At 41.9% G+C, this 15,138-nt stretch overlaps 1 protein-coding gene across 2 annotated transcripts; it reads right to left on the bottom strand.

The window, feature by feature from the left end:
* Window positions 1-537: 537 nt before the first annotated feature.
* Window positions 538-14,469, bottom strand: LOX (lysyl oxidase). 2 transcript variants are annotated; one of them, XM_030003854.2, is made up of 7 exons: window positions 13,159-14,468; window positions 12,605-12,713; window positions 11,179-11,316; window positions 8,729-8,885; window positions 6,193-6,288; window positions 5,936-6,051; window positions 538-4,373 (listed from the first exon to the last, which is right to left on the bottom strand). In XM_030003854.2, exons 1-7 carry the CDS (start codon window positions 13,940-13,942, stop codon window positions 4,367-4,369), a joined length of 1,407 nt encoding a protein of 468 aa, XP_029859714.1. In that variant the 5' UTR covers window positions 13,943-14,468; the 3' UTR covers window positions 538-4,366. The 2 variants fall into 2 exon arrangements, with proteins under 2 accessions (XP_029859714.1, XP_029859715.1); XM_030003855.2 differs by lacking the exon at window positions 538-4,373 and having other exon boundaries at window positions 5,932-6,051; window positions 13,159-14,469.
* Window positions 14,470-15,138: the final 669 nt, after the last annotated feature.

Below are 15,138 nucleotides of genomic sequence, written 5' to 3' on the forward strand. Positions count from 1 at the left end.
AGTGAAGGGACAAGAGATGCTTCGTAATTCAGCCTATTATTTCATCAGTTTAGCATACAGATTGAAGAGGCAGCAGGATGTTGTTTTGTACTTGGAGACTGTAAATAACAAAGGATAAAATGTATCTAGAGTAACTGAGTGTTAAACGTGTTAGTTAATTTTCTAGATTTCTAACGTAGACTGCTCAAATGTTTTTTCCATGAAAGTAAAGGTTTTGGAGCAGAAATTCTGCAAGTGTTTTCTAAGTTCCTGCTCCTACAGACACAGCCAACATGGTAAGGAAATCTTGTATCCAGATGAATCATACTTCATCCTGTTATGCCTTCACATATTAAGCCTTTGTGTAGTGTAAGAGGTAATTTATCATGCCTTGCAACTTCTTCTTTCTTGTTTCTATCTTGTGACACTTCTTCTGAGACCATCTCAGCAATGACACCATCTTCCCCATTTTCATATAGATATAACAACTTTAATTGAAGCTTTCTCACTGAGAGATGGATCTGGCCTGTGCATTAAGTATAATACTTCGACAAGTAGAACGCTTGAAACATTTTATTCAAGTCATTTTCACATAAACTTGCAACCATAATACGGGCATGTAACACAAGAATATGAAAGTGCAATGAAGAATACAAAGCTAGTGCCTGAATATTATAAATTAGAGCTCTTCAGATAAAGATGCAAAGTTATTGAAATTAAGACTCTTGGAAGAAAAGTGAAGGAAATAATGAAAAACCTTCAAAAAAGATGCAAAAACAAGTGGCATTTCACTGTATCTGTAGCATTTAGTTGCATAATAAAACCTCCCAATAACATACTCTTTGGTTTTAATTCAAGTTAAAATCTTTCAGCACCTTTTAGGATTTGGAGAAAATGAAATGCCTTATCGGCATAAATGTGAGACACAGGATAAACCACCTTTCAATGTCTCATTTATGAAATTCACCCTGCTGGTTTTGAATGAGTACACTGCAAACAATGCATGAATGACTATAGGAAGGTACACTTGGTGTTTGCACTCATTCGACACGGCATAGTAAACTTTGGAGCAGAGAGAAAACAAGTAGACTTTTACTAACACAAAAACATCATCTACACAGTATGTTGGTTCCATTGGTGACCAAGCTGTCATTTTTGTTACACTTTCATCTAGAAATATGCAAATATCAAATGTATTTCAGGATTAAAAAAAATACATAACAAACCCCTTCTGTAATGAACCTGACATACAGTATGTTCCTTATGTGCAATTTTTATCTAAAGATCTGAAATGTGGGACGTACTTGCTTCACACACATTTTTACGATTTGGCTTTTCAAAGGAAATTTGAGACTGCCAGACAGCAAATTTGTACTAGAATTCTCACAAAATTCAAATCTGATTTTGCTCCTGCTGAGACAAATGGCAAGATGCCTTTCAAAGATGATGAGAGTAAGCCCAATGTGTGGTAAAAAGGATTCCAAAATATAATTTCCTGTATAAAACAAGCTTTTATCAAAACAGTTTTTATAAATGTTTTTCAACAAAAATGCACGTAATCCCATAAATATATTCCAGTATGAAAAAAGTAAGTTAAGGTGTCCGGGTCAAAACTGCAGAGCCAAGATACTGAAAATACTGGTTGGCACTCCCCTATTTAGAACTATTTCTACACATGCTATGTAATAAACTCTTCTACTGCGTTGTGATTTACTATAGTTAAACAGGGGAAGTTAAAGTCACATTCCTTCATTTTTTTTAATCCTAAAATCCCTTGTTTTTCTGAATAGACTGTTCATGTTATCTTAGGCAATTTTTGTGCTATTGTACATCACTGTCATGTTGCTTAACACACATTTCAAAACAAATACAATATTTTGCTACGGAAAAAAAAAGCTACATTTTTGTAGCTAAAATATCCCCAATATTCAAAGTTATGGCGTTCAACACCTTTCCAAACCAGGCCATTCCCACTGAAAGGACTAAGTCCAGTATTAACAACTTGCTCCACCTACACAGATGCTCAAGGTCCCCTAGCTCCTTGCTGACTTCAGTGGGGTTCTGCAAGTAGTTTGGGTATAGACATGTGAGCAGGTTACTGCCTCGTAAACCGAGGGATAAACTCAATTTCTGTTGCTGCTCTGTGTCCAGTTAGTGCTCTCTTATCCCACATTCAGCATCAGGCACAATGAGGTACGAGCACACAACCTCTTACCAGGAAGCAGCCCGTGCCCACAGCCTAGCTTCCATTACAGTAGCTTTTGTGTCCATTGCCCAAGCTGCTATCAGGACTTTCACCCCAATTTTGACCTAAGTCTATAGAAAGGTGAATGCACTTGCATCCCTTAACACCTCTTAATCTTAAAAACTCTTTGGGCTGAGACTTCAGAAGCCTAGACTTTAAACAGACCGTCATTTTTGCAGACATATGTAATAAATGGCTTTCTAATAAATCTAGTTTCCAAATTTTGCTTCTGTTCATTGCCCATACGGGTGACTGCTAAAATGGATCTCTCGGCAAATAAAAAGGGACCTGCAGGAATAAATGGTATTCATTCTGCACCCGCTCCCAATGTTGGGTAGTAATCACTGGGTTCCTGGTTCTTAGATTCTTTTTAAGTATACATATTAGTTGTGCAAATTTGTAACCAAGTTATGATTAAGGTGGAAGTACTTTATAATCATGAAATAAGCTTAAAAATATGTAGTAAAGAACAAGCTGATCCTTAAAGGGTAATAGAATAATTCATAAAAATTCCAAATTAAATCCGTAGGGTTCTATTGCATAAAATACTTCCAAATACTGCCTGAAGTATTCTCAATAGTGATAATAAAAACCTCTCCATACTCCTCAGATTTTTCATTTCTTAACTATACTGAATAGCACATGTATTTTTCAAATTTTTTAAAAAGATATTGAGCTTTCCATGTTTCATTAGGTGTTTTGAATTGCTGATTAAACTTAACCAATACCAATCAATATTTCTAGGTCCCTTTGTTTTAAATGTAGATCCTTCATTTTACATGATCAGAAATCTTCTGAAAAAAACGCCAGATCCCCTTGTGATATGTTATTTCACAGTTTAAAAACAAAATCACAGCTACTGTAGCTTACAGCAGGGTGCACTGCAAAAGCAAAATAATTTGGGAATGGGAGGAGGAGTGGTGTACCCAGCACCAGTTAAGCAGTTCAGCAAAAACTTTAATTTGGGCTGGAAGTTTTTCCCCTTAACAATGTTGTATTTGGTTCCTGAACAGCCTAAAGTAGGATGTTAAATACATTGACTTTTGTTCTCCCTCTATATATAGTATATTTTCAACTTCATTGTTTGAATACTGAGATACACATTTTTAAAGTCAAATACAGTACTTAAAGGGGAAGCAGGTAGTAGGCTTTTTCACAATAAAAATACTTTGTTAGAGATTCTGACCTACTTCTGTTTGTGGTGCCACCTGAGTTAATTGCCTGTATTATTTTGATGGTTAACCTCTTCAAGTTGGATATTTTTCACAGATGACTACATCAGGGACTCTTCATCATCTCAAGAGCCCTTTTTTTGACAGGTATTTATTTTTATCCACATTAAGTTTGCAGAAGTCTTTTAAAAGCCCCACCTTGAAAAACCTCTTGAACATAGAAAGGTGGATAAGTTCTTTAATTCATTTCCACAGATTAAAGGTTTCTTTCAAAACCCCATCTATTTTTTACTTAAGAAAATGGAAAAACTTCTAATGTATTAAAAAATGTAAACATAACTTTTCTTGCAGGGGTATAACTGATATATATATATATATATATATGTATTTCTCTGCTATATGTTAATATTCCTTGAAAACTGAACATACTTTTCTCATTCATGTCAACGTGTCCTAGCAAGTTTTATTTTAATGGTACTGTAGCATTACTTTTAAGCTATTTTTCATTCTGGTATTTTCAGAGATAGCTGGCATTAGTACTTTCTATTGCATTTTATTTAATTCATTTTACATAAATTTTTGCTACCTTTTAAAATATGTTCAACTCATTCACCAGTAATATTCCCACTGAAGTCTATTATCACCTACACTCCAAATTTTCAGGAGTTAAGAAATGCTTATGTTTTCATGAATGAGTTAGATTTTCAAAAATTAAAGTATCTGTGCATGAATCACCAGTTCCACACATTTCAATAGTAACAAAAGTAATGCCAATTTAAATGCTTAAAATCCAGTTACAGATTTGGTTTAGAAGCAGCTGAAGTGCTTCAAAATCACATAAGGTGTGTGGGTGTATGTGTGTATGTTCTGTAGTTTTGTTTCTATAGTGTTTACATCCTATTGAAGTTTATATAATGATACTTCAGTTCAAAACATTTGGCACCATCTCATCCATTTTCTTGCATCTTTCTCAGTATCTGTTGAAAGAAAAAATACAAAGTTATGCAGATGACCAAGCAGATACAAGAAGAGTATCTGCTAAATACCCTTTTGGCAGCTTGAAGGCGCAGGTCAACAAACAATAACAGCAATTTTGTTTCCTCACCCTGCATGAATATATTTACTTGATAACATTTACAGAGATAAGATGGGGAGACTAGAAGTTAAAGGCATGAAGCATCGATCTCCCTTCCACATGGATCTGAGCAGAAACAGTGTTCCTAGAAGAACCAATTAGTCCTGTTACAAAGAAATGCTTTAAAAGCTCCTGCCACAGCTCCACCAAAAATAATCACTCATGACCCGCAGGACGCCTGTTCTTTTTCCCTCAGTTTTCTGCAAGTCTGACCACCACACAGGAAGAACAAAGAGGATTTGCTGAAGCCATTTAACTCATCACATTTATGACCAAAGGGTGATTATAAATGCAAATCTCCACACTGGTGTGAAAAAATATTTCTTATTTTAGCCTCATTTAACTAGTGGTTTCCTAATGTGAAGTAAGGAATTAATATTTTAAAGGCTAATTAAGCAATAATCACATTAATGCGGTATGTTTGTTACACTGATGCTGTATAGCAGACTGTACTCGTCACTTATTTTACTTTTTCATTTACTGCTCTGGAATTTATCTCACATGAACCTCTATACAATGTTAATACTCACTCCTTATGCAATACAATGAAACCACTTGATAAGTATTTTGTATGAGGAACTAACATATTATCCTGAGAACTGGTTACCTCTGTGTTACAGAAGACTGACTGCTTTGTGTGTGTGTGTCTTTCATAGATACTAAGGTACAGTAGATCTACCATAATTAATTAAAGGAATTTGCCTTTTTGGAGGAAAGAAAAAAGACGTAATTGTAGCACTGTTTAAACTTCTAAAGAACTAAACCGTAAATGAAGTGTGTCTGGAAGAACTGTTTCAGGGAGGATGGCTGCAGTGTCAGCAGCAGCAAAGTAACATACATGTGTGAGATTTTGCAGAATGTCTTAAGAGCTCTGTAACTGTTCAACAGTTTTGTGTGGATGCTATAAATGGGTATTGAATGAGCACAGAAAGGTTTTAGTGCAAATACAAAGAAGGTGTGAGCCAGAGGTAGTTATCTAGCAGCCCAGACAGTAGGAGCAATTTTGAAAGAGCTATATATCCTGATGGCACGATTGCAAGAGCAAAATTCTCACTTCTGATTGTTTTTCAAGACTAAATAATTTTTAAAAATCAGTGCTAGCCTTATGGAAATAGTTTCATTATCAGAGGTCAGGATTTGAAACCTATGCAGTTATCAACAGAGAAGCAACTGTTCCCATGATTCCTGCCAAACAAGACCTTTGAAAAGTACCATCTGAATTTTGAATTAACAAACTAGATCCTGAAACCCAAGAAACAACATACTGAAGAAATTGTTTTCACTAGAATTAATGGTGGGAGTTATTTTTTCAGTATAAAGTAAATCTCTAAGCTTCATAAATCTGTTTGTCAACTTTAATGCTATGAATATAAAAGAGTTGCAAAGACAAAAGAATGTACTTACGGTGAAATTGTACAGCCAGAGGCATATGCATGGTGGCCTGTATAGCGTATATCGCAGCGTACTATATTGTTGGAGTAATCGGATTCAGGCACCAAATAGCTGGGGTTTACACTCACCTTAAAGGGAGAAAGCACAGTGTTGTCTACTTCCAGGTTTGAGTTGATAACTTACATTCAAAAGCACATATACATATGATTTGCTTCTTTAAAAAGACAACAAAAACAAACCCCAAACCTCCCCACTCCCAATACCCTTACCTTCAGAATGTAATTTCCAGGTTTTACATCTGTAATATCAATCCACTGGCAATCTATATCAGCATTGTAAGTGTCGTAGCAGCCAGGGCTCAGTCCCTTAAAAATGAAGTTAAGATGGATGTCAAAAAATCATTGGGAATAGTAACATTCTAGACATTAGGGACACTCAGACTGAAGTTCGCTTAACCATCACATTTCACTAAGAAAATTACCTCAGAATATGAGGCTTAATTTTTGTGGGCATTTTATTTGAATATCTAAACTAGAACACGTAAGTCGAACATACCACTTTTATAGACAGCATGGTACTACTACTGCATAAGAAACACCTATACTATTGGTAGTTGTTCATCTTTGCGATATCTGTATTTTATTATCACTTGTTACAGTAGTCCTTTTATGTAAATATTGTTGATGCTATTACTCACTATTCTTTACAAAAGGTGAGAATAAAATTAAAACTGACCAAAGACTGGACCTAAATATCTGTAAATGTCAAGTAAATAGCTTCTGAGGTCCTTGAGTACAAACTTGATCACTGTGTTGGAACCTGTCTCTACCCTTAGGAATGATGCAACTTTTTTGCTATAGATGTACTCTGCCAAAGTGCCATCTTTGAATAGCAGAGTCTAGGGCCATTTTCACATTGCGTTTTACATGGAAATGGTGTCTCTTCAGGCAAATAGTGATGCAAGAATCTGAGAGAACTGAAAATGTAGCCTTTCTTCCAGATGAATTTTTTCTGAAAACTTCCTTGCTGTTAGGAACATTAGTAAATCTCCATATATGAATGTATCAGTGGTTCAAAACTGGTGTCTTTAACCGTGGCCGATACAGATTGCTCTCGGCAAAGCTGATCTGTTCCGGCAACACACGGGATGCACAAAACCCAAGTCCTGCAGGAATTCCCTCTTGACCCAGCTGGTGATCAGCTCAGACTCTCGCATGTGTGTGCCAAGTCTGAGGCTGAAGGAAAGTTTTACAGTTCAATTACAAACCCCTGAAATATGGGCTTCCAGTGGAAATGCTGACACAGCCATGATTCTAGTGACACAAATACTCCAGCTGTAAAATATGTATGTTGCTTAGTTTGATGTCATAGTCTACAGCAGGAGAAAAGGTATTTATAAAACCTCTTCAAAGCCTTTACATATTGCAGATCATTCATTATATTTAAGATTCAAATGTGGACACGTCAGCCAGTGAAGCATAGCTGTCATTCTCTGTGATAAAATAACTACCTCCTAGATTAAAAACTGCAGAATAAGGGATACAAGTTTATGTATAAGTATGGCCACATTGAGTTAAACCACAGTTCCATCAAGCTCAGTGTCATGTCTCTGACAGTGGTCAGCAGCAGATGCTTGAGGAGAAAGAACATAAGAAATGGGATGTGTAGTGTCCTTTACCCAAGCAAATTCCTTCCACCAGGCATTTAACTGTATTTAAGACAGGAGGTACCATCAGATTTTTGTGTTTAATAGCCTCCATTACTGTGTCTAAATTTTTTTTGAACCCATGTAGATATTTTTGATCTCTGCAACATCCTATGTCAAGGAATTTAATACTTTATTCGTGTGTCAAAAGAGTACTCCTCTCTGTTTTAAAGCTGTTGTCTGACAGTTGTTTTGGATCTCCTTAAATTCTTGTACTGTGAGAAACAGTGAATATCAACAATTTCCTCTTTCCATCCAGGACCACTCAAGATTTGGTATTATTTCTGGTTTTCCAAATGGAATAGTCTATGAAATCTCTTAGCGTGGTAGCCTTACTACACCGCTGATCATCCTTGTTCTCCTGAGGTTGGTGGGTTTGGTTTTTTAAGCTTTTCTGTAGCAGTTTTGAGAGGTGGTGACCAGAACTCCATGCAATATTCAAGCTAGGAGTCTATCATGGATTTGTGTAATACCATAATGATACATTCCATTTTTTATCTATTCCCTTAGTAAGCCCTAACACCTTGCTTTACATTTGTATATGACCCATCATAATGTTCACATGGCTGCCACTCTCTTTTAACAGCCTTCTATACACATATAAAACTATGCTGTAAGTTTTCAGTGCTGGACTGCCAGCTGATAGCTATAGATATTAAGGGAATTGCGCAACTTGCAGCCTCATGCTCTGCAAGGGAGAAAATATTAGCTATGAACTCTGGGACCAGCCAAGGACATCACCGAGCAGTTTGTGGGGGATGGACACTGGAAACGACTTCTTTACTGACTCTGTCTTGAGTTCCCTTTAGCTTGCTTGACCAGTTCTATAACCACAAGAACTTGTGGTGCATTTTAATATAGTTCAGTTACCAGTGATGCTAGGCTAATGACTGTCCCTGCATTTTAAAGAGACACCCACATTTAGCAGCAACTGGGTAAATGACAAGTTTCCGAGTTGCTATCCTGGCCTCTATGATGGAGAATTTCAGAGCTAGTTAGGACATCAGATAATTTAGGGCATCAAATGATTGGTAGAAAAAATATCCAAAGATAAATTAGTGGGGGAAAAGAAACTTGGTTGTCTCTGAACCAACTCTTACCTGCGTATGAGCTGTACATGCGTACCGTCTATAATATCCATAATCACAGGAGGTATCTTCAAGACAGAAACTTGCTTTGTGTCCTTCAGCAACTTTTCTGTGTGAGCTTGCATCCAACAAGTCATAGTGGCTGAATTCATCCATGCTGTGATAATGTCTGTTAAACCATAGATACATTATTAAAGATGGATCAGATCTTGTCAGTAACATTTTAATCTATTCCTATTCTGTTAGAGCTGGCCAAATTTTATTTATTACACAGAATCTGAGTGTTAGTATGCTTTTCTATTATTTGCCATTCAATTAAGTTTTATTTTCATTATTTTAATTTTCAATGACTGTAAAAATGCCATTGTCTATAAATAAATTATTTTAATTTATTATGGGAAATACTCCATAGCAGCACTGTTTTCTCCAAAATTTTCTGTTTCAGCTCTTTTCCAATAACAATAGCAAGTATTAAGTAGTTCATATTTGAATTGTACATCTTATAACTGCCTTAAGCCAGAGTTTCACTAGGAATGCTTACCTTACATACTATAAATTCCAGGGAAGTTTGCTACTTGCTAGCAAAACCCCAACAATTTATTTTCACATTTCCATGGCCCTCAATCAATGTAACACATACATACCATGAGTGAAAACAAAATCTGCATAAAGAAATCAGCTTCTGTGTACTGACAATGCAAATCTCTGCCAATGTCAGTGATTTCTGTCATCTATACTTACTGTAGTCTCTATTTCAAAAGTGTGTATGCTTTTGATCTAGGCACAGTGATGCATTTTGCTTGCTCTCACACAAAGTGAGCTCTAGCTCTTGCTGTGGACTTGAACACCTATTATTCTTGTAATTTCACTTTTTCTAAACGCATGGAAAACTAAACTTGTACTATCTACCTGCACTTTGTCTGTGCAGCATTTGGCTGCTGTTACTTATGAATGCTTTCACCTTGAGAGGTATATGAAAAAGATATAATTAAACAGACTTCAAACCTATTGTTAAAATGAAGACGAGCACACGAGTCTCACAAGCATGCATGACGAGCACAGAACCGGTCCACAGATGATGATGACTAACCCTGAAGTCTGATGGCTAGCCAAACTAATTGGCAGTTACACTTCATTTCCACATGAGCTTGTTTCACTGTCATGGAAATGATCACGAGCAATGCATTTTTTTTGTACGCAATGTATTTTCTGTCCAAGAACTGAATCAACATCAGAGACACTTTGCATCTGGATAGTGGTAGCTGGGCTATCGTGGCAGAGTAAGAAACTGCTTTTCTACAAATGGAAGAATTCAACTGCTCTCTACCCATTTCATCCATTTATCAACTTTGTAAGCACCAGGGTTAGGGTTTTCTGTTGGTGGTGTTTTTTTTCAGGGGTGGGGGTCAACTAAAGCATTTATGGAGGCTTTTTTTGTTTGGTTTGATTTATTTTTAGCTTTTTGATCCTTACAAGTTTTATAAACCAGTAATACCAGTCTTTTTTTGAAAGAATTTGTTCTAATGATACTGATTTTTCATTCCAAGCTTAAAGTCTCTGCAGCTAGAGAGAAATACTCCATTGACTCCAGGGGTCTTTAGGTCAAGCCCACAGTACATATTATTTTTTTAATAGAATAATATTAAGTTATCACTTACATACCCGTAATAGCAGAATTGTATTTTAAGTAAGATGGAAGTAGGGTAAGCTTTCTAGCATTTTACAATCGGTCCTGCTATGAAATAGTGAAAATTGGAACAAACCTGCAAAGTGTTGCATGTGAATTTTCTGAAAAGGTGCAAGTTCACAGTGTTACCTGCTCCCAGAATGTTGAAAATGTTCTACTACATTTGCCTGCCATGTTTCCAGCAGTTTTGCTATTTCTAGAGCAATACTGCTATGTGAAAGTATCATGATATGATAAGGATATTGATAATATGATCAGTCAGGTCAGTATCTTCTCTTTTCCATATTGACCAAACCATTCCTTGTCAAGAACTAACCCATGAAATTGAGCTCAAGAAGTATGAGTCAATGTTTACAATGATGTATTATAGGGAACATGCTAGTAAATGTAGATTTTAGGGTTTCCACAGTTATTTTTACATAATTGGGACTTTTATTTACTGGTTCCACCTAAATGTAACTGGACTATAACCTATGTAAAATATACTTAAAGGGAGAAGGTGCCACTGCCAAAACTGATTTGAGACTTGTATTTATAATCAGTTTATACTTGTAAGAGTTTTATACTTATAGATAAGCTTCATATCCATTTTGGCTTCATGTGGCTATATAAAGAGTAATCACCACCACCATAAAATTAATCAGACAGTAAAAGGCTAAAGTTTCCCCATGGCTTCCCCCCGCTTCACTGCAGTTTTAGAAAATGTCACCTTGTAAGTGACAATTTGTTAGTGAAAAAGATAATTAGAAGGTACCATACTGAGCACTTCACTCACTGGTGACAGCTGTGCCACTCCCATGAGTAACGGGGTCTGCTGGGCAGAAAATCTGACGTGCCTTGATTTTTCACTCTTTGGGGGAATCTCAGGAGCACCCGATTGTCATAGTCTCTAACATCTGCTCGATAAGCTGAACTGCAATAATACAAAAAAGAGCCATAAGTATATGCAAGAAACACTTTAAAAGACACTTTATATTGTCTCAGAGGTAACTGACAGCACAGATCTTTTCAGCCCCCTTAAAGCTCATGCATTGGAGACACACAAGAATTCCACATGGTGTGCTCAGAAGTGCCTGGTGTCGGACCAAGACCTGAGTAAAATTCAGATCTGCTTCTAATAATATAAACAGGAGTTTGACCACCGACTCTCTGCCTCCGTCTCTGAAGCAGATCACCGCTTAGCTGTAAAATTACTCTGGTACCAAAAATACAATTTTGTTAGTTGCTGTTAACCAAAATAATTCACTGTGTATGTAAGATCACACAACAGATGTTTGTTTCTGTTGTAAAAAAAAAATAAGTAAATGTATGCCTCATGCTATATTTTCCCATTTCATGTAGCTATTATCTACAGTCTTTTAAATACTGGAATATTTTAATCAATTGATAGCCAGCAAGAACATTTCAATCAGTCTTCACTGTAAAGTTAGCATAAAAAATACTGCTTCTTATGCCATGTTTTCTTCTTCCAGCAAGTGAAGAAAGAGCATGACCCTGGAAACAGTCTGACATGAATTAATGATGCTGGTAAATAAATAAATCTGTTTTGTATGATAAGGTATCAAACGAGTTTAAATGGTTAAAAACAGCCACGTTGATTTCTTTCCAAACAAAACAGGAAAAATCCCTCTTTGCCAACTGGACAGGACCTAACTCATAGCAAAGCTGTTATTTCAACCCATTAAAAGACTTTGAAACACTTTTCAGGGAGATTTTAGTCTTAAGAGACATTACAAGGCATAGGCCCAGAAACAATTAGCATGTTGTAATTTTATTAGTAACTTGTGCTGGTTAAGAATAGGTGGGGTTTTTTTTAATGGTGTAGAGGATTATCTGGTTGGATTAGAGGAGGGAGATGAAAATCACCAGATTCAAGTAGGTTTTTTAGGTGCCTCCATTTTGCAAAATTCAGATATGTTCAAATGAGCCTGATAATAGAAATGTGCAATATAACTTTTCACAAAATGTAGGTTCTTCAAAGCATCCGTAGTTTGTCTCTCTAATATGGTGGTATTGTTTTCTTATGTGCGCACCCTACCATCTGCCACCGGCTTAGAAGAAGGTTACTAAACTGGGCTACATTTCCTCGGGCCCTCCACCCTCACTTTTCTCCACTCTTCACCATGTCCTCAGGTACTCTGCGGTGGGCGCAGGAGCACAAGAACCCACAGCGAACGGGCAAAAGCCGGGGTGATGCCTACCTTGCCAGGCAGTTCTCCTCGGCAGCACATCTCAAGTTATACATGGACATCCTCTGGACATACGTGGACGCTTGGATGTAATAGGGATCTGGGACTAAGTCAGGGAGACCTGCAGTTCATCAAACCAACCACATAAGAGCAAGATCAACCCAGGACACGTCTGCAAGTACTTGGCTTCCATCCCAGTCGCTAGGAGCCGCCGTTTTCCTACGGACCCCTGCCCCCCATTAAGCTCGTTCTCCCCTTTTTGCTCAGGCCCTTCGGCTTTCCTCAAAGACCGCATCACGAGCACGACGCTCGGACACCCGCCGTGGGCTTCCCGCCTTGCCCCCCGCAGCTCCTTCGCCCCCACCCCGCTGCGACTGCCGCCCACCGGGAGCCGTGCAAACGCCTGCCCGGCCCGGTTTTGCCCCGTGCGAGGGGCGGGCAGGGCCTCCGACCCCCGCACCGCATCCCCTCGGGGCGCGCCGCGCTGGCACCGGCGTGCGCGGGAGGGAGCGGGGCGGCGCGGCGGGGCCGGCGGGAGGGCCGGGCCGGGATCGGAGGGCTCTTACCGTATTGGAAGTAGCCGGTGCCGTAGCCGGGCCTGTACCTGCTGCCCTGGCGGGGCCTCTCGTACGTGTCGTAGTAGTTGTAATAGGGGTTATCGTCCGTGTATTTGTAGGGGTTGTAGGGGTCGTCTCCTACCATGACATCGTCCCGCCCGGGTCTGAAGCTGCTGAGGGGCGGCAGGCCGCCAGCTCCGGTGCTGCTCCGGTTGCCGTCGGTCCCGGTGCCGCCGGCGGGGCTGGTGGGTCGCGACGCCCCTGAGGAGGCGCTCCCGGCCGCCCCGGCGGCTGCGGGGGTGGCGGCCCCCCGGCCCCGCTCCCCGGCGGCCCCGCCACCCCCGGAGGGAGCCTGGTAGCCGGCCTGGAACCAGTGCCGTGCGCCGGAGCCCCCCCGGCTGCCGCCGGCGGGCTGGGGCTGTGCAGCGGCGGCGGGCTGGGGCTGGGGCTGCGCGGCGGCGGCGGCGGCTCCGGCCCCGGCCCCGGCTCCGGCTCGGGCGGCGGCGGCTCTCCGCGGCAGCGTGCCGTTGTTCCGCAGCAGCAGGATGGGGCTGCCCGCCGCCTCCGCCGCCTGCCTGCGCCGCGGGGGCTGGTACTGGGAGCCGAGGCTGAGCAGGCTGTACACCTGCCCGTTGTTCTCCCACTGGATCCGCTGCCTCCAGGCGGCTGGGGGCGGCGGGGGGTCGCGGCGCAGCGGCGGCGGCGGCTGCTGGCAGCCGGCGGGCCACAGGCAGCTCCAGTAGATGCACGCGTGGAGCTGGGCGAGCAGGAGCCCCGGCGGCGCGAAATGCATCTTCTCCTTTTTCCTGGGTGCCGACGGGGCAGAGAAACGGGCGAAACCGGGGGGCGAGCGGAGAGCGAGGGGCGCCTTCCTGGCCGGGATGGGGCGGGGGGGGGGGGGGCGGGGAGGTGCGGGCGGTTGCGGGCTGCGCCTCTGGAAGGGTTAGGCGGGCGGCGGGGTCTCAGGCGCTGCGGCACCCGGGCGGTGCCATCGGGCAGGTCGGGCCGTCGGGAAGGAAACCCGGCCCGGGGGAGGCGGCGGGAGCGGCTTTTCTTCTCCCCGGTATTTATAGGCGAGGGGATGCGAATGGGAGCCGGAGCAAACAATCAGCCTCTCATCGTCCTCCGGCCCGCGCTGGTGTCTGGAGCGAGGGAAGGAGGAGGAGGAGGAGGAGAGACCAGGGACTTTAAACTTGCTGGCACGCTCGCAAAGTTACACAAGCCCCGCTGGCTGGGCTGGCTGCGCCCCCGCCATTTGTTCACGTAATGCGGCTGGAAACGTGCGGCCTGACAGTTCCCCCACGGCCGCCCCCCGCCCGCCGCCGCCGCCGCCGCCCGCCCCGCGCGGGGGCGGCCGGGGGGGCGGAGGGGGGACGGGGAGGCGAGGGCCGGCGTGGCGGCGGGGGCTCCCCATCCTCCCTCCCTCCCTCGTTCCCTCCCTCCCTGCCTGCCGGCCCCCCCCGCACCCCGAGCCGCGCCGAGCCGAGCCGAGCCGAGCTTGCGGCGGGCGGGCGGGCGCGCTCAGACACACGTAGGCTGCCAGAGTATGCCGTGGGGCAGTGCCAAAGTATGCAAAGGAAAAATGCTATTAGCTCATCAGCGCTGGAGAGACTAGAAACGGGGTGGCGGGGAGGGGGAAGGGGCCGCTAGCGAGAGAGGAAACATGTTTCTGGAAAATGTGCTGGCCGGCACATCTCCCGGGCTGGAGCAGCTGCTAGGGACCTTCGTCTCAGCGCTGAGTAACAGTCGGATCCCCTTAATGACCTCTTAATTAGGAGAAAACCTCCATCAAATAAACTCTTGACTATTGACTTTTGGGTTTTCTGCGTATGAGTCACACGAGAAAAATACACTGGCGGTGCTCCTCCCGGAGTAAGTTTTCATTGAAAAGTGAAATTTCACATGGGAGAGGCTTAGCCCCATCACCAGAACAAATAAACCTGGCTCGGGCAGCGTCTCCCCAAAACCGTGCTGGAGAAGAGGAGGAGG

Source organism: Aquila chrysaetos, chromosome Z, assembly GCF_900496995.4.
Source record: "Aquila chrysaetos chrysaetos chromosome Z, bAquChr1.4, whole genome shotgun sequence".
Lineage (NCBI taxonomy): Eukaryota > Metazoa > Chordata > Aves > Accipitriformes > Accipitridae > Aquila > Aquila chrysaetos.